The sequence below is a fragment of the Salmo trutta genome, chromosome 22 (assembly GCF_901001165.1).
Source record: "Salmo trutta chromosome 22, fSalTru1.1, whole genome shotgun sequence".
NCBI classification, from domain to species: domain Eukaryota; kingdom Metazoa; phylum Chordata; class Actinopteri; order Salmoniformes; family Salmonidae; genus Salmo; species Salmo trutta.
This window is the reverse complement of record NC_042978.1, coordinates 5747978-5775008: the sequence shown is the minus strand read 5'-3', so window position 1 is coordinate 5775008 and position 27031 is coordinate 5747978. Positions and strand designations below refer to the sequence as shown.

The 27031-nt window shown below is 43.4% G+C and overlaps 1 protein-coding gene across 5 annotated transcripts in view; it reads right to left on the bottom strand.

Annotated features, from left to right (window-relative positions):
- Positions 1-899: 899 nt before the first annotated feature.
- Positions 900-27031, bottom strand: part of LOC115157958 (arf-GAP with coiled-coil, ANK repeat and PH domain-containing protein 2) — a 113100-nt gene continuing 86968 nt past the window's right edge. For 3 of the 5 annotated variants that reach the window (XM_029706330.1, XM_029706332.1, XM_029706333.1), the window contains 15 exons: positions 17629-17741; positions 16600-16651; positions 14943-15043; positions 11602-11707; positions 11048-11256; positions 10269-10338; positions 9385-9479; positions 8755-8957; positions 8135-8236; positions 7648-7740; positions 7179-7414; positions 6923-7032; positions 6412-6522; positions 6078-6139; positions 900-2528 (listed from right to left, as the gene is read on the bottom strand). In XM_029706330.1, the coding sequence (XP_029562190.1) occupies positions 2422-2528; positions 6078-6139; positions 6412-6522; positions 6923-7032; positions 7179-7414; positions 7648-7740; positions 8135-8236; positions 8755-8957; positions 9385-9479; positions 10269-10338; positions 11048-11256; positions 11602-11707; positions 14943-15043; positions 16600-16651; positions 17629-17741 (1770 nt within the window). In that variant the 3' untranslated portion in view covers positions 900-2421. The remainder of the gene's footprint in view (positions 2529-6077; positions 6140-6411; positions 6523-6922; positions 7033-7178; positions 7415-7647; positions 7741-8134; positions 8237-8754; positions 8958-9384; positions 9480-10268; positions 10339-11047; positions 11257-11601; positions 11708-14942; positions 15044-16599; positions 16652-17628; positions 17742-27031) is intronic. The other 2 variants (XM_029706331.1, XM_029706334.1) reach the window with 2 other exon arrangements.

Genomic DNA, 27031 nt, shown 5'->3' with positions numbered 1-27031 from the left:
TAATATAGTCCTTAATTACATGGATAGTATACATATGAGTGGTATAGGGAGAGGAAAATATAAAAAGATGAAATGTAAGAACATGAACAGCATTTACAAGAGCTTATTTAATTATTCTGGTACCACTATATTTAACGTAGGCATATACAAAAGCAGTACAAGAGATATCCCATGTTGTATTAAGTATAGCCCCGTTTATACCTGCTGATAACATGTCCTGATCTTGTCCACATTCTGATTGTGCCCACATTTTTAGACAGGTATAGACAATTAAAAGAACCGATCTTCCTGACCACCTCCAGACAGTCAGGGATGAATTGATTGGTTGAATGAAAGCTCAGTGGGCCGAGTTTAGCGAGAGGTCAGTGGGTGGGTTTTTACAGGCGAGAGTCAAAGAAATGTTTACGTTCCAGACTACCTCCAGAAGTAGTCAGGAAAATCTGATCACACTCCGTTATTTTAATCGTTTTGGCAGGTATAAAAATGTGGGCATAATCAGAATGTGGAGCCGATATGGACACAGGAAGCATGTTAGCACCAGGTATAACGGGCTGAAGAGCTCTTCGCATTGTAAATGCAATGCCGAAAAGAGTGACAGTAGTATGTATCCACAGAATATTGAGTTGCACCCCCCTTTGCCCTCAGAAAAGACTCAATTTGTCAGGGCATGGACTCTACAAGTTGTCGAAAGCATTCTACAGGGATACTGGCCCATGTTGACTCCATTGCTTCCCACAGCCTACAGTTGGATGTCCTTTGGTTGGTGGACCATTCCTGATACACACTGGACATTTGAGTGTGAAAAACCCAGCAGCGTTGCAGTTCCTGACACTCAAACCGGTGCGCCTGGCACCTACAGTACTACCATACCCCATTCAAAGGCACTTAAATCTTTTGTCTTGCCCATTCACCCTCTGAATGGCACACAATCACAATCCATGTCTCAATTGTCTCAAGGCTTAGACTGCAGGAAAGTGCTACAGAAGGATTTCTATGACCAAAAGCACCTTCTTTGGCCTCATGGGTGGAATGTTAATATTTTTAATAATTATAAACAATTCTGGTGTCTCTCAAACAGTTTTGTTGTCTTCTGTGATGTGTATATAAAGTGTAATATTGGGATACAAACTCAATTTAATACATTTAAACTCTGACATGGTACAGGTGTATTTTCTTTAAAGCCCATAACCATGTGTGTGGTGTGTAGATTTGTTTAAGATTACCAAGAATCACTGTGACCATGATTTAGCCCAGTGCAGAAAAAGGATACCGGTCTCCTCATCTACACTGATTGTTTGTAGGTGTTATTTTTTGCTATCCAATGAGCAGGAAGCAAAAATACTGAGTTTGAAATATAATAGTGAGCATTTCAGAAACAGTGGGTACTACAATATGGGGACCTAAACTCAAACATACAGAAAGGGCCAAACACAGGGCCTCCCGTGTGGCGCAGCGGTCTAAGGCAGTGCTAGAGGCGTCACTACAGACCCGGGTTGAATCCCGGGCTGTGGCGCAGCCGGCTGCGACTGAGATGCGGCGCACAATTGGCCCAGCATCGTCCGGGTTAGTGGAGGGTTTGGCCGGCCGGGATGTCCTTGTCCCATCACGCTCTAGCGACTCGTGTGGCTGCATGCACGCTGACTTGTATAGTGTTTCCTCCGACACATTGGTGCTTCCGGGTTCAATCCCAAAATGAGATTGAATATGAAATGATACTCCAAAACAACATAAGGCTTGTTTTCCCCACACAACAAAACAAAAACAAAACACTACTACCAATCCCCTCACAAACAAATAACTAGTCTGGTGTCAAACATGGAGAATCTGACAATTCATTTGTACCCCAAAAATCACACAAAACAAAAGTATTGTCATCAAAAATACCCACTATCAAAATCTTTGCATGTGCCACATTATGGGCTTTTCAACATTATCGGAAGAGTGACAAACCAGCAACGTGCACTCTACACCAACTGTACATCGACTCACACTTCAAAGTTTCACCGTAAACATCAGTGATGACTTAAGACGAGGAAAGTGGGACCTTGGGCAATTAAGTAAGATGGCAGGATATGTTTACCTGGGGGTTGACATTAACCTTAATGTTTAACATTGTGACATAATGAATCTCGCTTGTAGCTTAATATACAACAGATCAATGCTATGAAAACATGCTACCAGAACTGCAAAATGTGCTTATTATTGATCAACAACAAAGCACCACATTGAAATGTATTTTTTACTCGAGGGGTAAAAATGTAGACCATTAAAACAAAAAAAACGATATATGACAGACACCTTCGCCATTGAGGTTCTGGAGAAACGGCCTTCTGATACTGGTGCTGAGCACACCCCGTTAGATTTCCGGACCTATCTGCACACTTCCAAGTGGGTCCTCCTGAGTTGTAGCATCTCCCTCACTCATGGCCTCTGTTGCGAGTCGTACTGCTGGTAGCGGTTCAGCTTCTCCGGGTCGTTTGACGCCATCTGGGAAAAGTCCTGGAAAATGTCTTGGTAGGTTTCATCTCCTGCAAGTACAAAGTAAACCATTACAATGTAAGTACAAGACTAGCAGAGACTTACAGAGAAGAAAAAAAGTTGCTATTGTATAATAGAATGCAAGACTGCGGAAGGAAAGTTTTCAAGAGCTCAAACATGATACAGGTGAGGGGTTTGAAGAGCGAGGGAAAGAAATATAGAAAGTTAGCCATACCTGTTAAAGTGTCACTGTGGCTCAGTAGAGAGAAAGCACATTATGCGGAGGAGAAAGAGGTGACAGAATGAAAGAAAAAAGCAGCACCACAATGTTTGAGCAGTGTGAAGGCCTGAAGCAATACCAAGGTAAGGCCCTCTCTTTGCAGTGAATTGTGATGCGGGAAAAAAATCATCACAAGATTAGTTTTGTTAGCAACTGTATTGTATTTAAAGTGCAGGATTTATGTACAAAAATACAGCTGTGTTGGCCTCAGCACCCCAAAGAAACGAGAGAACAGAAGAAAGGCACAAACTCCAGGGAGAGAGGAAAAAGAGAACAGTACAGAAAACAGAAAAGTGAAGTTAGAGAAAGACTAAGTAACAAGACAGCCTCGTTCCACACTTCATTTGGATCCCTTCCCTACAACACATTCATACACTTCAGGTTCCTTCACTAACAAAGTGTAAAACATTGTCTTTGTAATCAACACTACTGTATCCACACTACTGTATTTGCTCTTGACCTTAAGGCAATAATAATCACTCACATCGCATTTTTAAAGTATGACAGAAGTTACATTGAGGAAAACGGTACGTGGACAGTCGTATTCAATCAAGTATTCTTGTTACAGGTCCAATAATCTATGGTGCAGCTATGCCATCTATGGCCATTGACTGAATCTACATAGTGAGAAATTGCCAAACACATTTGAAAGGGAGGAACAATATCCAGTAGCCTACATTACGTCAAGTCCAAAGAGCAACATACTGTCACCTAGGCTGCCTTTCAAACGCAACTGTCAGCCCTCAGTATATTCCACTCATTCAGTGAATGGGGGGGAATTTCTAAATGCAGCACTCTTGTGGCACAAATTGTTTCCTTACCCTGTCAGACTCACACTGCAAACTCTAGCCTAAGGCCTTTGCAGACTGTACGATTTGACCTATCTTATGTCACGATTTTGTCGCCCCCGACAAAGTTTCCAAGTCGTGGGCAAATTCTTAGGTCGTAAATGATTTTCGGACATCTTGGCTCGTAGGGTCTGCCAATTAAGTACCACTACGTGCGGTCGTAGGCTCCGACCAATTTTTTTGCCTTTATCCTGTAGTGTGGCTGGTGTTACGAGTCGATCCACGGTGACAGACCAATAGGAACACAGCCAGCACTCATGATTAATATTATTGTGATTAGTCAGATTAAATATAATAGTTTGATTTAAACATGTACATGCTGTGCAAGAACAACGATTTCCCTAATAATCTTGTTTACATGACATCTGAAATCAGGCTACCTGATGGGATTTTGATAAATGCACAAAATCAGCAATCTTAATAAACGTTCTACCACAGCATCCATGTTATTTTTGGAAAGCCTATTTGACTCAGTTTGGACATATAAAGTTTGCATACTTCCAGTTTTTCCGAACTCACTTCACTCGCGTACTAGCACACTGCTTTTCCATGCGCAGATCAAATACACCGATGCAGTTGATGTAGCCTGTCTGCTGACGTGGCCAATTTGGTAACGTTGCACAGTGTGACGTGATAATCGTCAAAGACTGAATCGACATACAAAGGCCTTTAGACAAAACTTTTCAGGAACAGCGCTATCCATCACAATCATTAAAATCACATTTTTTTTAACTGATACTCAATCTCCTAAGTGCACACTCACACACACTGGCTGGTCACAGAGCAGGGCTACATGGTTCATGAGACCACCATTGACATATCAGACAACCAAGGGGGAGGTACATGTCTTGCCTAAGGGCTGTCCAACCTGCTCAACATACAGTGAGATGGCTGACTGGATACATGGTGGAGTCTCTGTGTGTTCTCTTTCAGCTGATATCCATCCCCTTTGGCCAGGATCAGGGTACAGTAGTACTCAGTAAGTGTTAAGGGGAGTCTTATATGGACTTCTAGGAGCAGTCTGATGTGTCAGTAATGACGAGGTTTGATAAAAGTGCTTTTTGTCCTGTTTAAATTACCCATCTGGCCCGGGGGCATTGCCAGGGGCATAGACTACGAGAGCGGGGAGATGAAGGATGAAAGAGGGGTACATTTCATTCATTCATTATTTTCCAACAATTCTCGAGTGAGCTTCACACTGTTCTATATTGACATTCTCAGTTAACCTTTTTTTTTTTACATTTTCTTTAAGCTCCAATAAGTTTAAGGTAATTATATAACTAGTATGTGGTAAAATGCTGTAAATGGTTAAATATGGATACTTTTCTATACTACTGCCATCTACCACCTTGATATGCCAAGAACAGGATTCCCAGTGGGGGAAAATGTTCAATTTTGACAGGCAGCATACTGTAACCAGGTAGACTAACAATCAAATCAAAGCTTAATACTTAAAACAGGTGTATAAAATACCACACAATACAAAAAAACTAATACAAGGATGCAAGCACAGAAGCCACAGCACTCACCCAGTGTTGTTTTACATTACCGCTTCAGAGAATCTCTCAACTTTACTTCCTATTCTGCTTAATACTGTTATGATATAGACATGTATGTATATTTATGTACAATACACAATTTACAACAATTTGTATGCTTATATGGATCCAATTGTCGTTTTAAAATAGATTCTTTCCCAAGTCAATTTCACAAAAGTAAAGTTCATACGTAAAATGTGCCAAGATTGATACTTCATTGTAACGATAAAAATGACAAACAAGACAAGGTCTTTTACACAGGAGTTTAAGACTCGCTGTGGGAAACATACAAGCATGTAACACACTGAAATATTGCATAAGCATATCAGGAATATGCATATAAATATTCCCTAAGGTAAATCACTAATAATCACACCTGGTGCATGGCAAGACACTGCTAGCTACTCAACAGTCTGATGGTCAAAACTGTCATTCAAAAAGTCAGGATTATTGCCTGATAGTCAAGACTGACGTAACATAGTCGTGACTGCTATTTGATAGTCATGACGACCTCTGTTGCAAGTTCTCTTTGAATAGACATTGCAACTAGTAAAAGACATGGCTGTTTGAAAGTTGGAACGCATCAGACAACAACAGCCACGACTTCAAAGGAGCAGCGAGTCACAGCTGTTCAGTAGTCAAAACACTGGCTCTACGGCTAATGGCTTTGACCCCGGTCACGTAAATAAAAGTCTAGCACCTTTCTCTAGACACAAGATGCAGCTTAGCTTACCACCTGGCTGACCTGAGTCTTCATAGAGGTATTGAACAACAACACAGGACATCAAATGTCTGCTTATTAAAGATATGATGCCAGTCCTGTCTGTGTATTGGGGCTCTACTGTCTCTAGGGTTCATCCAGCTGCAGGTTAATAAACTCCTGCATGCACTTCCTGTATTGCATCTCGGTGGGGCTGTTGGTGAAATATTGACCTGACTGCATGTAGGGCCCCTCCGCCTCCCGCATCTCCTCATTCATCTTGGCCAATCGCAGCCTGGGAAAAAGGGAGGGGGGAGCAAGATTTTAACAAAAGTTAAGAGATTGATATGGGGAAAGAACAGTCATTTAATTCTTTCATCTTTTTTCAACCCATGTTTTGCCAACCTGTGTACGGTACAATTTTAATGATGCAAACACAGAATGTTAGCTTTTATTTCAAGGTTACATACAGGTATCCATTATACCATTTAAAAATAAATGCACTTTACGTATCTAGTATCTACTGTATATATTCTATTAAAAAAGGCCAACAGGCACAACACTCACAATGTGACAATGTCTGCATTGGCAGCGTCCACTGCCATGGATAGGGGCGTTTTCTCTTCAATGTCTGCCGCTTTCTGATTGGCTCCTCTTTTCAGGAATAAACACACTTGACTGTATTGGAGAAAAAAATTCAAAAAAGAACCAACCAATTTTACCTCAACATGAACTAAGATCATAGACTGTCAACTTGGGTCACCACAATTAACCTCAAATACTACCCTGGTCTATTATGGTCAAATCAATTACAAACCGCCTTTGTGGAGGCTTGACATAATGGCTTTAATCTAAACCAAAACACCAAAAAATGTCAGATGAGGAGATGGAGTCAAAGAAGCAGTCTTATTAAGCCAAGTGAAATCGTCTAGGAATAACAGACCTTTAATGCTAGAGCTGTTTTTTTTTGTACAGGCCTCTAATGTCTACTCTATAAGAGCAGTCATTGTATGGGGTCTTTAACGGGCCTAGTAAAAGAGTGGAGGTTGTGGTAAGTAGTGAGAGGGGGGAGACTGACCCAGTGTGACCCAGGATGGTGGCGTGGTGAAGTGGTCCTCGGCCCTGGGCGTCCTGCTGGTTCACGTTGGCCGCATTTTGGAGAAGGAACTCACAGGTCACCAAAGAGCCCTGGAATAATAGGTATGAAATGCAAATTTACACACGCATATAGGTGACAGATGTTTAGAAAAGGACCAGTCCATTTAACACACAAAGAACACACACACTCCCCATGCCTGTCCACAATACTCAAGTATCCTATCCATCCATCTCACCCCCTGCACAGCCATGATGAGCGGGGTCCTCTTATCGTCGTCGGTGTTGACCCAGTTGACCTCCCCTCCGTGGGCAAGGGCCTCAGCCATGTCAGGCAGGCTGCGGGCACACGAGGCCCAGTACAGCTGCAGTCCTGGGGAGTACTCCTTCGGCTCCGAGAACACCACCACCTCCTTACAGGGCGACGGAGGGGGCAGGATGGCAGGCATAGTCATGGGAGGCGCCTCGGCAGCTTCTGGGGGTGGGGTAGAAAAAGAGAGAGGGAGTAAAGGGGTTATCAGGAGTATCAAGGTGTAAATTGTTGTTTGTCATGGCAATCAGGTGTATATTTAAATAAAGGAATTTAAATAAGGTATGGCGTTCTAGTTTCAATGTGTGCACATGTATGGGGTTATTGAACAGCTAGCTATATTTCACTATAGGCTGGGTACGAGTGAGACTCATCAGGCTGGTGTGTATGTGTCTTACCTGCTTCAGCCAGGCTGTTCGTGGAGGGGATGGTGGCCAGCATCTCCCTACTCCCATCAGCACTGTTCTGGATGCCACTGTCTGCACTTCTTACTGCAGGGGACCAAACAGTCACAATCACTCACAGTCACTATACAACAGCACAGCAGCGCACACACATTCACCAACTTCAACCAAGTGGTTAGAGAATTCAGTGCACTTTGGCCGCCACACCCAGTGAAGCCATTTCCCGGCTAACTCCACAGCCACAATAACCCATAAACAAGTCACTGACCACAACCACGTGATGAGACAACCCCGAGAGGAACACATGGTATGCTCCACACCAATACATTCAAGATGACTGCACTATCCATTTAGAGAGTGAGATTGGGGTTGTGTGAGGGGGATGGAATGGGTATTAGTCGACAGCCTGAGCGGTGAGTACAGATGTGTGGAGGGAGGGAAGGAGGGAGGTGGAGAGCGAAACACACAGAGCCGTACTTACTGCTCCTAAGCTTGGCGGAGGTGTCAAAGTAGGAGAAGAGCGAGTCAAGCTCGTCTGGACAGAAGAGAGAGTCACGGCGGGCCTCCAAGCCCTTGGTGGCAGCTAGGCAAGGGCAATGGATGGGGTCGGAGAGTAAAGGGCATGAGGTGGAAGGGTAGGAAGGAAAGAATAAAAGGCAGCGAGGGGGAAGGGGTTAGTCCAGAAGCACAGAGCAGCCGAAGGAGGGTGGAGAAGAGAGGGATTGAAAGGAGAGGATAGAAGCACAGGCAGTTAGACTACAGGCTAGGCTACCTCAAAGAGAGAGCAAAAAGAGAGAAGATGGGAGAGAAGGTGCCTAATGTTGTGTGTCCTGAGCATGACATGGTGTTGTTCTATTATACTAGTGTAGCACAATTCTGTTGCTGTACCTTTAAAAGGCACACTCCATAGCTGGTACTGTATTTTTGGTCAATAGTAATAACAGTAACAGGCCCTAATGCTTGTTTGTTTTTCTTTTGGAGGACTGAGAGGGATGGGGTCTTCGCAAGTGTAAAATCAAAGAGGAAGAGAAGCAGGTGCTATGACTGCCGTTTTTGTGCTGCACCTTCAAGAGACTGGATCCGGAACTTGTTGACACCTACCTGACTGACTTGAGGCATTGGAGGCGGGCCGGAGTTTGGGCGTGGGCGGTGGTGGCCGGGGAGGCAGGTGCTCCGAACTGCTGCTCAGCCTCTTCTCCTGCTTGGACAGGGACACCACCTTGGAGCGCAGCTCCTCGTCAGATGGGCGCCGTACGAAATGCCGGTCCACATACTTGGCCCTGATGTAGGCCTCGATCTCCTGCCTGGGGAAAGACATGGGATGCAGGGGGAAAGTGAATTCAACAAACTAAACAAATCTGGCAAGCAATCTTGAGAGTGATTTCAACAAATTAAACCAATCTGGCAACCCAAGGAAAGATGGCAGTCTTTGAGCAATACTATTGCACACATGCTGTAGTATCACACTTGCTACTTATGTGGGACTACCCTTTATTTACTTAATAGAAATAGAATGTAATTTTTCAGATGCTTTTATCCAAATCGACTAGCTGTACAGTTTATTTAATGAGGTTCATGGAGGACTAATCCACAAATCTAATGTTGCAAGTGCCATGAATTTTCCCTTTAATGTTAACATTCGTCATCATCAATCAATCCAATCAATGGTTAATGTTAACCATCGCCCCCCTTGTCTCCATGATGGTATACAGAGAAGTTGCAGTACCGTACCTGGGGTCTGCTGGCCTTGGCTTCCTGGCTCCCAGTTCCTCTCTCCGAGCCTCATAGATCTGGTTGATGACCCCATTCCCCAGCTCACACATCAGCTGTGTACCACACACACACAAACAAGGAATAAAGTTACTATGTGTCAAAATTAACCAGCACATTCAGAGGACAGCATGCCACATTTAATGTAAAGTGACATATAAAGTCAGGCATGTAAAATCATGACATATAAAAAGTCTGTTAAGTCATGAAGTTTTGGCTGTGTTTATATAGGCCGTCCAATTCAGATTTTCCCCCTCAATAATTGGGCAAAAGATCAGAATTGGGCTGCCTGTGTAAACGCAGCCATAAAGTCATGACGTGAAGTCCGCTGTAATCTGTAACTATTACATTTGAGCATTTATTTGTCACCAAGGAATGTAAAAGAGTCTGAGTATGTGAAAGTCTGAAAGAGACACTTAAGTATGTAAGCTGCCTTAAGGCTTCTGCATGCTTCAGTTTGGCTGGCCAAACAAGTATCATTGCATACTCCCTTAAAAGAACTTCGCTTGAAAAACAAGAAAAAAAGCGGCAATAGTATTGTTTGTCCATTTTGAGACGCCGCAGCCAGTATACACTTCCTCAAAATAGTCTGAATTAATCTAAAATAATTCACGCAATTTTGCATCTGTTTGGTGCAGTTTTTCTCATTGAATGACAACAAAGACTTTATTGAAGAATCCCTACTGTTGACAAATCACCAGCGAAGGGGAGTAGACAAAAATGTCAGAAAATGTTGTCATAATATATGTACGAACTGTTCCGAACAGTTTCGCCTGGGAAGCATGTGGACACCTTTAGGACCATCTGTTAGGCAAACCCTCCTCCCACTCTCTCTCTTTTTTCACCTTGAGTAGTTCCGGTTCCCATGAGTCCAGAGTGAGCGAGCGCACCTTGGAGAAATGGACCCCCAGACTCCTGCAGATGGAGAGAGTCTGTTAGCAACTCATACATCAATGATATTGTCTACAAATATCTAAATGACTCCACACAGCTTCAAAGGCTGTGTAGTTTGCGTTACACGCTGGTCCATCGAGGGTGTAGTGTGTGCTGTGGCCACAAGGTGGGAGTATACAATCAGTAAGAGAGAGTCCACAGTCCAAAATGTACTTGGGGCCAAATTTGCTGAGCCTTTGATTTTTTGTATCATTATTCCCATCTAGTAAAAAAACGTTGAACATTTGTGCTGTTGTATAGCACCAGTCTAGTACCTTGTTGTATAGTACCTTTATAATACCATGGTAAGATAATACTTTGGATTTATCTTAGTGTCATCTTGATGGTACTTCGGTATAGTACGTTGGTGAATACATATGAAGTTTGGTACTTGTATAGTTTTTCTGGATCTACGTCAAGTAATGCAAGGGGAAGAAATGGCACAGCAGCCATTTTGGGAGGGGGTGTGGATGACCACACATCAAAGCTTTAATCAAAAGCTTTGATTTGGGAATTCTAAATTCCAACAGAACAAAGTGTATAAATCAATATCAAATATTTCAATGCCCTTGGACACGGGAAAAATGGGTCACCTTTTTTTAACACAAATGCTACCTGATTCAAAGTATGGAATGACCCTGTGTAGTGGTTGTTGCCTTGGTGTGTAGTATTTGCAGTGATAGGAATGTACCTGTGTATTCCAGAGCACTGGATGCAGAGGGTGATGCCCAGGTTGATGCTGGCCCAGCGAGGGTCAGGCTGGCCACAGTCGCAGCAGCAGGCATTGCCCCCAATGACCATGACCCTCTGGAGGGCACTCTCCCCCTTTAGTGACTTTTCTTTGGGTTCGCCGCCCGATTCCAGGCTGCCAGTCGACGTGGAAGACTTCCGGTCCAGCTTCTGGCGTGGAAGGTCGAGTACATGATGTTATACACAAGACACACACACACACACACACACACACACACACACACACACACACACACACACACACACACACACACACACACACACACACACACACACATTCTCTAGAAGATGACTTTATTGCCTATTGTCACCGACCACATAGATTTGTCACACAAGACAGATACGCACAGACACACGAAGGGGTTGCAGCACACTAGAGGGATATCCTTTATTTTTGTTCACATCTTTTGTCTATGAGGTATGTCTGATTATTTTCATCCTGACATTGAGATAATGGATTGATTGCATAAGTTAAGCCAGTGTGTGGTGACTTACCTCAGCGTCCTCTCCCTGCTCCCTGAAGGCGGTGGCGATGCTGTTCTGGACAGCTTTGATCCAGGCCTGCCTCAGCTTCTCAGAGTCTGCCTGCATCATACAGCTCCTGAGAGGGGAGGGACACCAAGAGACATCAGCCTGTTCCCTGGCCTGCTACTGGAGCTCTTCACTATGTGTCTCTGTGTGTGTGTGTGTGTATGTATGTGTCTCTCTCTCTGTGTGTGCTCATTTCTGAATGCGAGTCATGTGACGATAGTTGGGCGTCTAGGTACTCTGTGTGCACTTGTATCTATAAATGTATACGCACCTAGACTTCTTCCACATTTTGCTGTGTTACAAAGTGTGATATTTTTGGTCAATGATCTACACAAAATACTCTGTCAAAGTGGATCAAAAAAATAATAATAATACATTTGAAAAAAATATATAAAAAAATACCACTAATATATATTGAGTATTCCTGAGTATAAGTATTCAACCCCCCGAGTCAATACATGTTAAAATATCCTTTGGCAACGATTACAGCTATGATTCTTTCTGAGTAAGTCTCTAAAAACTTTGTACACCTGGCTGAAAATTAAGTCAAAACTGTAACTAGGCCACTCAGGAACATTAAATGCCATCTTGGTAAGCAACCCCAGTGTAAATTTGGCCTTGTGTTCTAGGTAATTGTCCTGCTGAAAGGTGAATTTGTCTCCCAAGGTCTGATGGAAAGCAGACAACCAGGTTTTCATCTAGAATTTTACTTGTGCTTAGCTCTATTCCGTTTCTTTTTATCATAACAAACTTCCTAGTCCTTGCCGATGACAAGCATACCCATAACATGACGCTTGAAAATATACCCATGCTTGAAAATATGAAGAGTGGTACTCAGTGATGTGTGTGTTGGATTTGCCCCAAACAACGCTTTATATTCTGGACAAAAAGTTAATTTCTTTGCCACATTTTTGGGGGTTTTTGCCTTATTTCAAAACAGGATGCATGTTTTGGAATATTTGTTATTCTATACAGGCTTCATTCTTTTCACTGTCAATTATGTTAGTTTTGTGGAGTAACTACAATGTTGTTGACCCATCCTCAACTTGTATAGTAATTGACTGAAGACATTTCAGTTTTCCATTAATTTGTAAAAATGTCTCCCCCAGCGGCCAGCTCTAGGAAGAGTACTAGTGGTTCCAAACTTCTTCCATGTAAGAATGATGGAGGCCACTGTGTTCTTGGGGACCTTCAATGCTGCAGACATTTTTTGTACCCTTCCCCAGATCTGTGCCTTGACACAATCCTGTCTCTGAGCTCTACGTAGAATTCCTTCAACCTCATGGCTTGGTTTTTACTCTGACAACTGTGGGACCTTATACAGACAGGTGTGCGCCTTTCCAAATCATGTTCAATCAATTGAATTTACCACAGGTGTATTCCAATTAAGTTGTAGAAACATCTCAAGGATAATCGATGGAAACAGGGTGCACCTAGGCTCAATTTCACGTCTCATAACAAAGGGTCTGACCACTTTTGTATCGGTTTTTAAAATATTTTTTATACATTTCTAAATACGTGTTTTCGCTTTCTCATTATGGGGTATTGTGTGTAGATTGATGAGAATTAAAAAAATATATATTTTAGAGTAAGGCTGTAACAAAACAAAATGTGGAAAAAGGGAAGAGGTCTGAATACTTTCCAAATGCACTATATACAGTTGAAGTCGGAAGTTTACATACACCTTAGCCAAATACATTTAAACTCAGTTTTTCACAATTCCTGACATTTAATCAGAGTAAAATTTCCCTGTCTTAGGTCAGTTAGGATCACCACTTTATTTTAAGAATGTGAAATGTCAGAATAATAGTAGAGAGATTAATTTTAGTTTTTATTTCTTTCATCACATTCCCAGTGGGTAAGAAGTTTACATACACTCAATTAGTATTTGGTAGCATTGCCTTTAAATTGCTTTACTTGGGTCAAATGTTTTAGGTAGCCTTCCACAAGCTTCCCACAGTGAATTTTGGCCCATTCCTCCTGACAGAGCTGGTGTAACTGAGTCAGGTTTGTAGGCCTCCTTGCTCGCACACACTTTTTCAGTTCTGCCCACAAATGTTCTATAGGATTGAGGTCAGGGCTTTGTGATGGCAACTCCAATACGCTGACTTTGTTGTCCTTAAGCCATTTTGCCACAACTTTGGAAGTATGCTTGGGGTCATTGTCCATTTGGAAGACCCATTTGCGACCAAGCTTTAAATTCCTGACTGATGTCTTGAGATGTTGCTTCAATATATCCACATAATTTTACTTCCTCATGATGCCATCTATTTTGTGAAGTGCACCAGTCCCTCCTGCAAGCAAAGCACCCCCACACAACATGATGCTGCCACAGCGGTGCTTCATGGTTGGGATGGTGTTCTTCGGCTTGCAAGCCTCCACCTTTTTCCTCCTAACATAACGATGGCCATTATGGCCAAACAGTTCTACATTTTTTCCATCAGACCAGAGGACATTTCTCCAAAAAAGTATGATCTTTGTCTCCATGTGCAGTTGCAAACCGTTTTTATGGCGGTTTTGGAGCAGTGGCTTCTTCCTTGCTGAGCGGCCTTTCAGGTTATGTCAATATAGGACTCGTTTTACTGTGGCTATAGATACTTTTGTACTTGTTTCCTCCAGGATCTTCACAAGGTCCTTTGCTGTTGTTCTGGGATTGATTTGCACTTCTCGCACCAAAGTACGTTCATCTCTAGGAGACAGAACGCGTCTCCTTCCTGAGCGGTATGACGGCTGCATGGTCCCATGGTGTTGTTACTTGCGTACTATTGTTTGCACAGATGAACGTGGTACCTTCAGGCGTTCGGAAATTTCTCCAAAGGATGAACCAGACTTGTGGAGGTCTACAATGTTTTTTCTGAGGTCTTGGCTGATTTTATTTTCCAATGATGTCAAGTAAAAAGGCACTGAGTTTGAAGGTAGGCCTTGAAATACATCCACAGGTACACCTCCAATTGACTCAAATTATGTCAATTAGTCAATCAGAAGCTTCTAAAGCCATGACATCATTTTCTGGAATTTTCCAATCTGTTTAAAGGCACTGTCAACTTAGTGTATGTAAACTTCTGACTCACTGGAATTATGATACAGTGCATTATAAGTGAAATAATCTGTCTGTCAACAATTGTTGGAAAAATTACTTGTGTCATGCACAAAATAGATGTCCTAACTGACTTGCAAAAACTATAATTTGTTAACAAGAAATTTGTGGAATGGTTGAAAAACGAGTTTTAATGACTCCAACCTAAGTATATGTAAACTTCCGACTTCAACTGTATGTGCAATATTTTGTGTGTGTGTGTACTCACTTGGTGGGGGACACCACTTCAAAGCAGAAGCGGCGTTCAATATCCTCACAGTGTTTGACTGTGCATAGCCGCAAGTCCTCCACCACCACTGTGGGATTATCCTGGGAAAGGAGAACACACAGTCTTCGTAAAACGAGCACACTACAATGCACAATAGACACACTCAGATACAATTGCACACAAACACACACAGCGCTCTGACACACATGCACAAATGGAAATGCTTCATAAGTATACAACACTGCATAGACTATGATTTCACATTGTAACCAGCAGCAGAGTGAATTGTTTTCCTCCACATTCCACAAACTCATCATCTATTAACTGTGCTCCTTATTCAACGCTACTTCCTTACATAAAAATGTAGGGGGAATATTGGGCTGGAAGTGAAACATGTACAGTACCGTTCAAAAGTTTGGGGTCACTTAGAAATGTCCTTGTTTTTGAAAGAAAAGCACATTTTTTGTCCATTAAAATAACATAAAATTGATCCGAAATACAGTGTAAACTTTGTTAATGTTGTAAATGACTATTGTAGCAGGCAAAACGGCAGATTTTTTTAAAATGGAATATCTACATAGGTGTACAGAGGCCCATTATCAGCAACCATCACTCGTGTTCCAATGGCACGTTGTGTTAGCTAATCCAAGTTTAGCATTTGAAAAGGCTAATTGATCATTAGAAAACCCTTTTGCAATTATGTTAGCACAGCTTAAAACTTTTGTGCTGATTAAAGAAGCAACAAAACTGGCCTTCTTTAGACTAGTTGAGTATCTGGAGCATCAGCATTTGTGGGTTCGATTACAGGCTCAAAATGGCTAGAAACAAATAACTTTCTTCTGAAACTCGTCAGTCTATTCTTGTTCTGAGAAATGAAGGCTATTCCATGCGAGAAATTGCCAAGAAACAGAAGATCTCGTACAACGCTGTGTACTACTCCCTTCACAGAACAGTGCAAACTGGCTCTAACCAGAATAGAAAGAGGAGTGGGAGGCCCCGGTGCACAACTGAGCAAGAGGAAGTATATTAGAGTGTCTAGTTTGAGAAACAGACGCCTCACAAGACCTCAACTGGCAGCTTCATTAAATAGTACCCGCAAAACACCAGTCTCGACGTCAACAGTGAAGAAGTGGCTCCGGGATGCTGGCCTTCTAGGCAGAGTTGCAGTCCAGCATCCCGTCACTGTTGACGTTGAGACTGGTGTTTTGCGGGCAAAATTTCATGAAGCTGCCAGTTGAGGAAATTTCTAAGTGACCCCAAACCCCAAACTTGAACGGTAGTGTATATTTGATGGTGGGTGGTGCAGTTGGAGTCTGCATCCTAAATCAATCAAATTTATTTAAATCAATCAAATGTATTTATTACGCCCTTTTTACATCAGCCGATGTCAAAGTGCTGTACAGAAACCCAGCCTAAAACCCCAAACAGCAAGCAATGCAGATGTAGAATCACGGAGACTAGGAAAAACTCCCTACAAAGGCCAGAACCTAGGAAGAAACCTAGAGAGGAACCAGGCTCTGAGGGGTGGCCAGTCCTCTTCTGGCTGTGCCGGGTGGAGATTATAACAGAACATGGCCCTATTAAGTGCACCACTTTTGACCAGGGCCTATAGGGAATAGGGTGCCATTTGGGACACTGCCGGGGTCATCGGACTTACCTTGAATTTCTTCTGGTAAACTAACTGATTGTTTTGAATGGAGAACCAGCGCCTGAAAGGAGATCACACCAGCAGTCACGGTCACAGGTAAACGGGTGACACAATTTATCGCATTTATCTCAGAGGCTAAAGGTTGACTCTGAAATGCATGCTAGCATTCCAGCTATTCTCAGTAGTCAGAGAAACAAGTTAGTTAAGAAAGTAAATTGAAATGGTTATAGATTTAATGAAATATAAATATATAGATTAATGTCCCTAGACCTGATAATATGGTTTTTAAATCCTAGATTCTTATTCTGGGAGCGTAAGGTAGAAAACTATGCTGTCATGGTTTGACAGATTTTCTGTGTGGTTAACATTTAACTTTGTAACATTTGAAACCCAATTGTTTGCCTGAGACAAATAGTTGATTAGATAATACAAGTTATTCTCAAAAGGCATGGTTCCAGAGACCTCCATCTTGCAGTACAGGGAATGGCTTTGAAAGCTACAGGACAATAAAGAGCTGGAGGTCTACTTGCTAACTCCATGCAGCACACAGAGCCATACGCCATTCAGGCAGCGCTCCCCGTGGTGTCAGTTGACTACGCCACATGTCACTATTGATCGCCATGGAGACGCTGCCTCAGCAGCTTGAATCCCTCCCTCTCACCATCTCTACCTCCCTCCATCCTTCCCACCTGGCTGAGTAGGGCCCTGGGCGGATTCATACTAAACAGAGAATTATCACCTCTCCACCCTAATCACCATACAGTTAGAGGACATAAAGATTAATTCTCCCATGCATGTTCTACATACTGGACATGTATTGTGGGGTTTAGTGCACTGGTGAAGCTGTGCTCGGGGACAGATATCAGCTTGACCAGAAAGAGAAAGGGGGGGAAGGTGGAGAGAGAGAGAGCGAAAGAGAGAGAGAAACGGACGGAGAATGATAAAGAGAGAGACAAGGGGAGAAGGAGAGAGAAAAAAATAGGGAATGTCAGAGAAAGAGGGAGGAAATAAGAAAGAGCATAATTTCTTGCAGCTGACCTGTTCCATGTCTTGAAGGCATTGCTGGCCCTCTTAAACAGGTAGCCCTCCATCGCGATGCCATTGTCTGCGTCCACATTGTACTCCAGCTTGGTGTCGTCATTCGAGAAGTCCTGCAAGAGAGAGTCAGTCAGGAGGGTCAACAGAAACAGTCTGATCCTGATTCACTGTGGGTGGCCAGTTGAGGACGATGAGTGACTCAGTACTGTGCCACTGAGCCACACATCTGGGGTCCAGAACAAGGAGGTACCACCTGAGCTAGTTTAATAAGAAATGCCCGTTTTGCTACGGTGGGCGTTAACCCGTTGCACTCGTGAGAATTGGCCTATATGTATAGGGCTAAATTGAAATGTTTCTTGCAGAACAAATATGAAAATGCATAACCATGGTAGCACTTGATAGGGAACAGTTTGGAGATAGATATTTTTTGTTGTTGACCAAAGGTGAGTACACAACAGTTTACATGACAAGTCTGAATCCAAATATTACACTGTTCACTTTCTGTGCATTTCACATTTACTGTACTTTTCGCAACGTTTGTTGATAACGAAATCTTAAAATACTCTGGATACATTCAGTAACATGAAAAATGTAGGGGAAAGTGCAACATAAGACAAAAAAATTACAAGGGTTTGAGTGAGATGACTAACTGGTGTCTCCAAGTGGCCATACACCACTTCAAAGTGTGCAGTTTCTAAGCAATTTCAATGCACTTTTATGACTCAAAGAAATCTTCAACTATAAGATACTTTTTTGAGCTCTCTGAGCTGTGTGGTTGAGGAACTAGAGCAAGCACACTTGTAGTTATTTATTTTGGAACACAACCCTGAATCCCCGCCATGCACACAATTACTGTTGTTGTACAAAAACGGTACATTATAAATCACAATCTGGGTCAGGTGTGCATGATTTGAAAGCTTGATCTCTTGTCAACATACGATCTTACAGTGTTAGGCTTTCACAAGGTAATTCAGAGAAACAGATCGTAATTTTGGTGTCCATAGAAAGTAGTCATGAGCACATTCAGGTGCGTGTGCTCCGGCAAATGTCCTTCATAGGCTCATTCTGTTCAGAATAACCCAGGCTATGACGACATGTCATCTTGTAACAAACAGTGATCATAAATATTGACACTGTATATGACATGAGTTTTATGATTTGGAGATGTGGAGTAGATTTGGACTCATGGGTGTTTGACTTGCTTGTATAGACTGTCATGACGTGGCCCTCTTTGGGTATAGTGAGTGGCTTCCCCCTCTTAACCTCCTACACCCAGGTTCTGTTATCTCAGGTTGTAAATTCCTGGAGGAGACTCTCTCCTCCTGGCCATGCAGAAAGAGACACAGAGAACAAAAGGCACTTCTTCTACATTACAGAACTTGAGAACTGAACAATATCCATGTTTTGGAGAATGTGTAAACGGTCGATGGAGATTCCAGCTAAGACCCGGTCCATTTTGTTTCATGTTTGTGACCTCATGAAAGACAATACAGCCACATTACCATAACTCTGTTTATACAGGAGCCGACTTGGAATTCTAAGTTGGATGACAAGTTTTTAAAAAACTATCCCAAGTTGGAGCTCGTTTTTTTTCAAGGTCCCTGTTGTCTTGAACGCACCGAACTCGTGAGTTCCCAGTTGTTTTGAACGCGGCATTTCCCTCACTCAGTGTGACCATGGTCCTATGTCCTCCGTCACTTAATCTAAAGACATGCTTATATCAATTTATTTTTTTATTTAACCTTTATTTAACCAGGTAGGCAAGTTGAGAACACGTTCTCAATAACCAGACACAGATGATTTACGGTTGATGAGCACATGTATTTATTTATAATAAAGTGGGTTAGCGATGTCCTACTGATTGTTGCTGATCACCAGTAAAAGAAGAAACATGTATAAGAGTTTGGAGCACCGGCAACTGGTTTGGCGCCGAAACCTATTGTTGTGCGTCTCCCTGTAAAATGTTACTTTCTTATCACGTAGGCTATGCAATGATCAGAAGCTACCTATATAATGTGATCATGTTTAGCAATTGAAACGTTAAGGTGAATCTTTAGAAATGATCCCTTTGTTTTCCTCTGTGACTGAAGAGGGTTCTATCCATTTCCTGGTCCGAGACATAACGGTCAAATGGGGTGCTTTCGATCGCATAGTTAATGAATAGTGTGGTAGTAGCGTATCCCGGGGAGACATACATGTTTATATCCCAGATGGTATTTATGCTCTAAAGCATGGTTTCCCAAACTTGGTCCTGGGTTAGGGGAAAGTCAAGAGGCAAAATGAGCCAGCTACTACACTGAACAAAAATAGAAAAGCAACATGTAAAGTGTTGGTCCCATGTTTCATGAGCTGAAATAAAAGATCCCAAAAATTGTCCATATGCACAAAAAGCTTATTTCTCTCAAATTTGGTGCACAGATGTGTTTACATCCCTGTTTGTGAGCCTTTCTCCTTTGCTAAGATAATTCATCCACCTGACAGGTGTGGCATATCGAGAAGTTGATTAATAAGCATGATCATTACACAGGTGCACCTTGTGCTGGGTCCCCCCCAAAAAGCCACTATAAAATGTGCCGATTTGTCACACAATACAATGCCACAGACGTCTCAAGTTTTGAGTAAGCGTGCAATTGGCATGCTGGCTGCAGGAATGTCCACAAGAGATATTTCCAGTGAATTTAATGTTCATTTCTTTACCATAAGCCGCCTCAAATTTAATTTTTGAGAATTTGGCAGTACGCCCAACCGACCACATGATCGCAGACCACGTGGCGTCGTGTGGGCGAGCAGTTCACTGATGTCAATGTTGTGAACAAAGTTCCCCATGGCGGCGAGGGGGGTTATGGAATGGGCAGGCATAAGCAACGAACAAGGAACACAATTGTATTTTATTGATGGCAATTTGAATGCACAGAGATACCGTGACAAGATCCTGAGGCCAATTGTCGTGCCATTCATCCGCCGCCATCACCTCATGTTTCAGCATGATATTGCACAGCCTGCCCCATGTCGCAAGGATCTCTACACAATTTCTGGAAGCTGAAAATGTCCCAGTGCTTACATGGCCTGCATACTCACCAGACACGTCACCCATTGAGCATATTTGTTTTTTCATATTTTATTTATTTATTTATTTTTAAATGTATTTTTTTCAAAAGTATTATTCACCTCGTAAAGCTATCGGCAGTTTTGTACAACGCGACTCAGACCAGAGCATACTGGACCTATTTTCTCTCCATATCCCTGAATTTCTACCGCAAGCTCTGGACATTTACACCTGGATCTTGCAGCTAACTAGCTGCTATCCGAGTGACTATTGGCTAACGTCAATTCCGGAGCAAACACCAATTATCCCGGAGCTAGCCAGCTGAAGAGTTCCATCAGCCACTCCTGGGTTACAATCACCTATCCGGACCCGTTTTACTGCCGATGCGGAGTCCCACCGGGCCTTCACGACTGGAATTCCGACGTTATCTCCCCTCCATCGCAACGTAACCTGAACGCCCATCTGCTAACTGCGGCCCGCTAATCGTTAGCTGTCTTGAGCATATCGGGCATATCGGCTGCTATCTGAACAGGTCTATCGAACAATCTTCTTGGGCCACTATAACTATAACTATTTTGATAATTGGATTGGTCCCCTCTACCACACGGAACTCACTAATATACCGACGGAAATGCACGGGGTGGCTAAAAACACACCATCTTCTGCTAGCTTGCTACCCATGGCACGGCTAGCTGTCTGAATCGCCGTGACCCCAACCAACCTCACTACTCAACTGGACCCTTATGATCACTCGGCTAAGCATGCCTCTCCTTAATGTCAATATGCCTTGTTCATTGCTGTTCTGGTTAGTGTAGCCCTGCTCATTATACCGTATCCAACCCTCCAGTTCCACCACCCACACATGCGATGACATCACCTGGTTTCAATGTTTCTAGAGACAATATCTCTTTTATCATCACTCAATACCTAGGTTTACCTCCACTGTATTCACATCCTACCATACCTTTGTCTGTACACTATACCTTGAATCTATTTTAATCGCCCCCAGAAACCTGCTCCTTTTACTCTCTGATCCGGACGTCCTAGACGTCCAATTCTCATGGCTTTTAGCCGTACCCTTATCCTACTCCTCCTCTGTTCCTCTGGCGATGTAGAGGTGAATCCAGGCCCTGCAGTGCCTAGCTCCCCTCCTATTCCCCAGGCGCTCTCTTATGAAGACTTCTGTAATAGTGAAAGCCTTGGTTTCATGCATGTTAACATTAGAAGCCTCCTCCCTAAGTTTGTTTTATTCACTGCTTTAGCACACTCTGCCAACCCAGATAACTTAGCCGTGTCTGAATCCTGGCTTAGGAAGACCACCAATAACTCTGAAATCTCCATCCCTAACTACAACATTTTCAGACAAGATAGAACGGCCAAAGGGGGCGGTGTTGCAATCTACTGCAGAGATAGCCTGCAGAGTTCTGTCCTACTATCTAGGTCTGCACCCAAACAATTTGAACTTCTACTTTTAAAAATCCACCTCTCTAAAAACAAGTCTCTCACTGTTGCCGCCTGCTATAGACCACCCTCTCACCCCAGCTGTGCTCTGGATACCATATGTGAACTGATTGCCCCCCATCTATCTTCAGAGTTTGTGCTGCTAGGTGACCTAAACTGTGACATACTTAACACCCCGGCCATCCTACAATCTAAGCTTGATGCCCTCAATCTCACACAAATGATCAATGAACCTACCAGGTACCACCCCAATGCCGTAAACACGGGCACCCTCATAGATATCATCCTAACCAACTTGCCCTCTAAATACACCTCTGCTGTTTTCAACCAAGATGTCAGTGATCACTGCCTCATTGCCTGCATCCGTAATGGGTCAGCGGTCAAACGACCTCCACTCATCACTATCAAACGCTCCCTGAAACACTTCTGCGAGCAGGCCTTTCTAGTCGACCTGGCCCGGGTATCCTGGAAGGATATTGACGTCATCCCGTCAGTAGAGGATGCCTGTTTTTTTTTTAAATGCCGTCCTCACCATCTTAAATAAGCATGCACCATTCAAGAAATGTAGAACTAGGAACAGATATAGCCCTTGGTTCTCTCCAGACCTGACTGCTCTTAACCAACACAAAACCATCCTGTGGCATTCTGCATTAGCATCGAACAGCCCCCGTGAAATGCAACTTTTTAGGGAAGTTAGAAACCAATATACACAGGCAGTTAGAAAAGCCAAGGCTAGCTTTTTCAAGCAGAAATTTGCTTCCTGCAACACAAACTCAAAAAAGTTCTGGGACATTGTAAAGCCCATGGAGAATAAGATAACCTCCTCCCAGCTGCCCACTGCACTGAGGATAGGAAACTCTGTCACCAACGATAAATCCACTATAATTGAGAATATCAATAAGCATTTCTCTACGGCTGGCCATGCTTTCCACCTGGCTACCCCTACCCCGGTCAACTGCCCGGCACCCCCCACAGCAACCCGGCAATGCCCCCACCATTTCTCCTTCACCCAAATCCAGATAGCTGATGTTCTGAAAGAGCTGCAAAATCTGGACCGATACAAATCAGCCGGGCTAGACAATATGGACCCTCTTTTTCTAAAATGATCTGCCGAAATTGTTGCAACCCCTATTACTAGCCTGTTCAACCTCTCTTTCGTGTCATCTGAGATTCCCAAAGAATGGAAAGCAGCTGCGGCCATCCCCCTCTTCAAAGGGGGGGATACTCTTGACCCAAACTGCTACAGACCTATATCTATCCTACCCTGCCTTTCTATGGTCTTGGAAAGCCAAGTTAACAAACAGATCACTGACCATTTCGAATCCCACCGTACCTTCTCCACCATGCAATCTGGTTTCAGAGCTGGTCATGGGTGCACCTCAGCCACGCTCAAGGTCCTAAACAGTACTGTGCAGCCGTATTCATTGACCTGGCCAAGGCTTTCGACTCTGTCAATCACCACATCCTCATCGGCAGACTCGACAGCCTTGGTTTCTCAAATGATTGCCTCGACTGGTTCACCAACACTTCTCCGACAGAGTTCAGTGTGTCAAATCTGAGGGCCTGTTGTCCGGGCCTCTGGCAGCCTCTATGGGGGTGCCACAGGGTTCAATTTTTGGGCCGACTCTCTTCTCTGTATATATCAATGATGTCGCTCTTGCTATTGGTGAGTCTCTGACCCACCTCTACGCAGACGCTACCATTCTGTATACTTCTGGCCCATCTTTGGACACTGTGTTTACAACCCTCCAGATGAGCTTCAATGCCATACAACTCTCCTTCCGTGGCCTCCAACTGCTCTTAAATACAAGTAAAACTAAATGCATGCTCTTCAACCGATCGCTGTCTGCACCTGCCCGCCCGTCCAGCCTCACTACTCTGGACAGTTCTGACTTAGAATATGTGGACAACTACAAATACCTAGGTGTCTGGTTAGACTGTAAACTCTCCTTCCAGACTCACATAAAACATCTCCAATCCAAAGTTAAATCTAGAATTGGCAACAAAGCATCCTTCACTCATGCTGCCAAACATACCCTCGTAAAACTGACCATCTTACCGATCCTCGACTTTGGCGATGTCATTTACAAAATAGCCTCTAACACCCTACTCAACAAATTGGATGCAGTCTATCACAGTGCCATCCGTTTTGTCACCAAAGCCACATATACTACCCACCACTGCGACCTGTACGCTCTCGTTGGCTGGCCCTCGCTTCATACTCGTCGCCAAACCCACTGGCTCCAGGTCATCTACAAGACCCTGCTAGGTAAAGTCCCACCTTATCTCTGCTCGCTGGTCACCATAGCTGCACCCACCCGTAGCACGCGTTCCAGCAGGTATATCTCACTTATCACCCCCAAAGCCAATTCCTCCTTTGGCCGCCTCTCCTTCCAGTTCTCTGCTGCCAATGACTAGAACGAACTACAAAAATCTCTGAAACTGGAAACACTTATCTCCCTCACTAGCTTTAAGCACCAGCTGTCAGAGCAGCTCACAGATCACTGCACCTGTACATAGCCCATCTATAAATAGCCCAAACAACTATCTCTACCCCTACTGTATTAATTTATTTATTTTGCTCCTTTGCACCCCAGTATTTCTACTTTGCACACCCATCTACTGTCAAATCTACCATTCCAGTGTTTTAATTGCTATATTGTATTTACTTCGCCACCATGGCCTATTTATTTATACCTCCCTTATCTCACCTCATTTGCTCACATTGTATATAGACTTATATTTTTACTGTATTACTGAGTGTATGACTGTATTATTGAGTGTATGACTTTTACTCCATGTGTAACTCTGTGTTGTTATATGTGTCTAACTGCTTTGCTTTATCTTGGTCAGGTCGCAGTTGTAAATGAGAACTTGTTCTCAACTTGCCTACCTGGTTAAAGAAAGGTGAAATAAAAAAATAAAAAATATTTGTGATGCTCTGGATCGACGTGTACGACAGTGTGTTCCAATTCCCGAGAATATCCAGCAACTTAGCACAGCCATTGAAGAGTAGTGGGACAACATTCCAAAGGCCACAATCAACAGCCTGATCAACGCTATGCGAAGGTCATGTGTCGCGCTGCATGAGGCAAACGGTGGTCACATCAGATACTTACAGGTTTTCTGTCCATGCCCATACCTTTCCTTTTAAGGTATCTGTAACAAACAGATGCATAACTGTATTCCCAGTCATGTGAAATCCATAGATAAGGTTCTAATTGACTCTTTTCCTTATATGAACTGTAACTCAGTAAAATCTTTGAAATTGTTGCATTTCTATTTTTGTTCAGTATATATATATATATATATATATATATATATATATATATATATATATATATATATATATATATATATATATATATATATATATATATGTATGTATGTATGTATGTATGTATGTATGTATGTATGTATGTATGTATGTATGTATGTATGTATATATATATATATATACACACACACACAGCTCAAAAAAATAAAGGGAACACTTAAAAAACACAATGTAACTCCAAGTCAATCACACTTCTGTGAAATCAAACTGTCCACTTAGAAAGCAACACTGGTTGACAATAAATGTCATGCTGTTGTGCAAATGGAATAGACAACAGGTGGAAATTATAGGCAATTAGCAAGACACCCCCAAAAAAGGAGAGGTTCTGCAGGTGGGGACCACAGACCACTTCTCAGTTCCTATGCTTCCTGGCTGATGTTTTGGTCACTTTTGAATGCTGGCGGTGCTTTCACTCTAGTGGTAGCATGAGACGGAGTCTACAACCCACACAAGTGGCTCAGGTAGTGCAGCTCATCCAGGATGGCACATCAATGCGAGCTGTGGCAAGAAGGTTTGCTGTGTCTGTCAGCGTAGTGTCCAGAGCATGGAGGCGCTACCAGGAGACAGGCCAGTACATCAGGAGACGTGGAGGAGGCCGTAGGAGGGCAACAACCCAGCAGCAGGACCGCTACCTCCGCCTTTGTGCGAGGAAGAGCAGGAGAAGCACTGCCAGAGCCCTGCAAAATGACCTCCAGCAGGCCACAAATGTGCATGTGTCTGCTCAAACGGTCAGAAACAGACTCCATGAGGGTGGTATGAGGGCCCGACGTCCACAGGTGGGGGTTGGGCTTACAGCCCAACACCGTGCAGGACGTTTGGCATTTGCCAGAGAACACCAAGATTGGCAAATTCGCCACTGGCACCCTGTGCTCTTCACAGATGAAGGCAGGTTCACACTGAGCACATGTGACAGAGTCTGGAGACGCCGTGGAGAACGTTCTGCTGCCTGCAACATCCTCCAGCATGACCGGTTTGGCAGTGGGTCAGTCATGGTGTGGGGTGGCATTTCTTTGGGGGGCCGCACAGCCCTCCATGTGCTCGCCAGAGGTAGCCTGACTGCCATTAGGTACCGAGATGAGATCCTCAGACCCCTTGTGAGACCATATGCTGGTGCGGTTGGCCCTGGGTTCCTCCTAATGCAAGACAATGCTAGACCTCATGTGGCTGGAGTGTGTCAGCAGTTCCTGCAAGAGGAAGGCATTGATGCTATGGACTGGCCCGCCCGTTCCCCAGACCTGAATCCAATTGAGCACATCTGGGACATCATGTCCCGCTCCATCCACCAACGCCACGTTGCACCACAGACTGTCCAGGAGTTGGCGGATGCTTTAGTCCAGGTCTGGGAGGAGATCCCTCAGGAGACCCTCCGCCACCTCATCAGGAGCATGCCCAGGCGTTGTAGGGAGGTCATACAGGCACGTGGAGGCCACACACACTACTGAGCCTCATTTTGACTTGTTTTAATGACATTACATCAAAGTTGGATCAGCCTGTAGTGTGGTTTTCCACTTTAATTTTGAGTGTGACTCCAAATCCAGACCTCCATGGGTTGATAAATT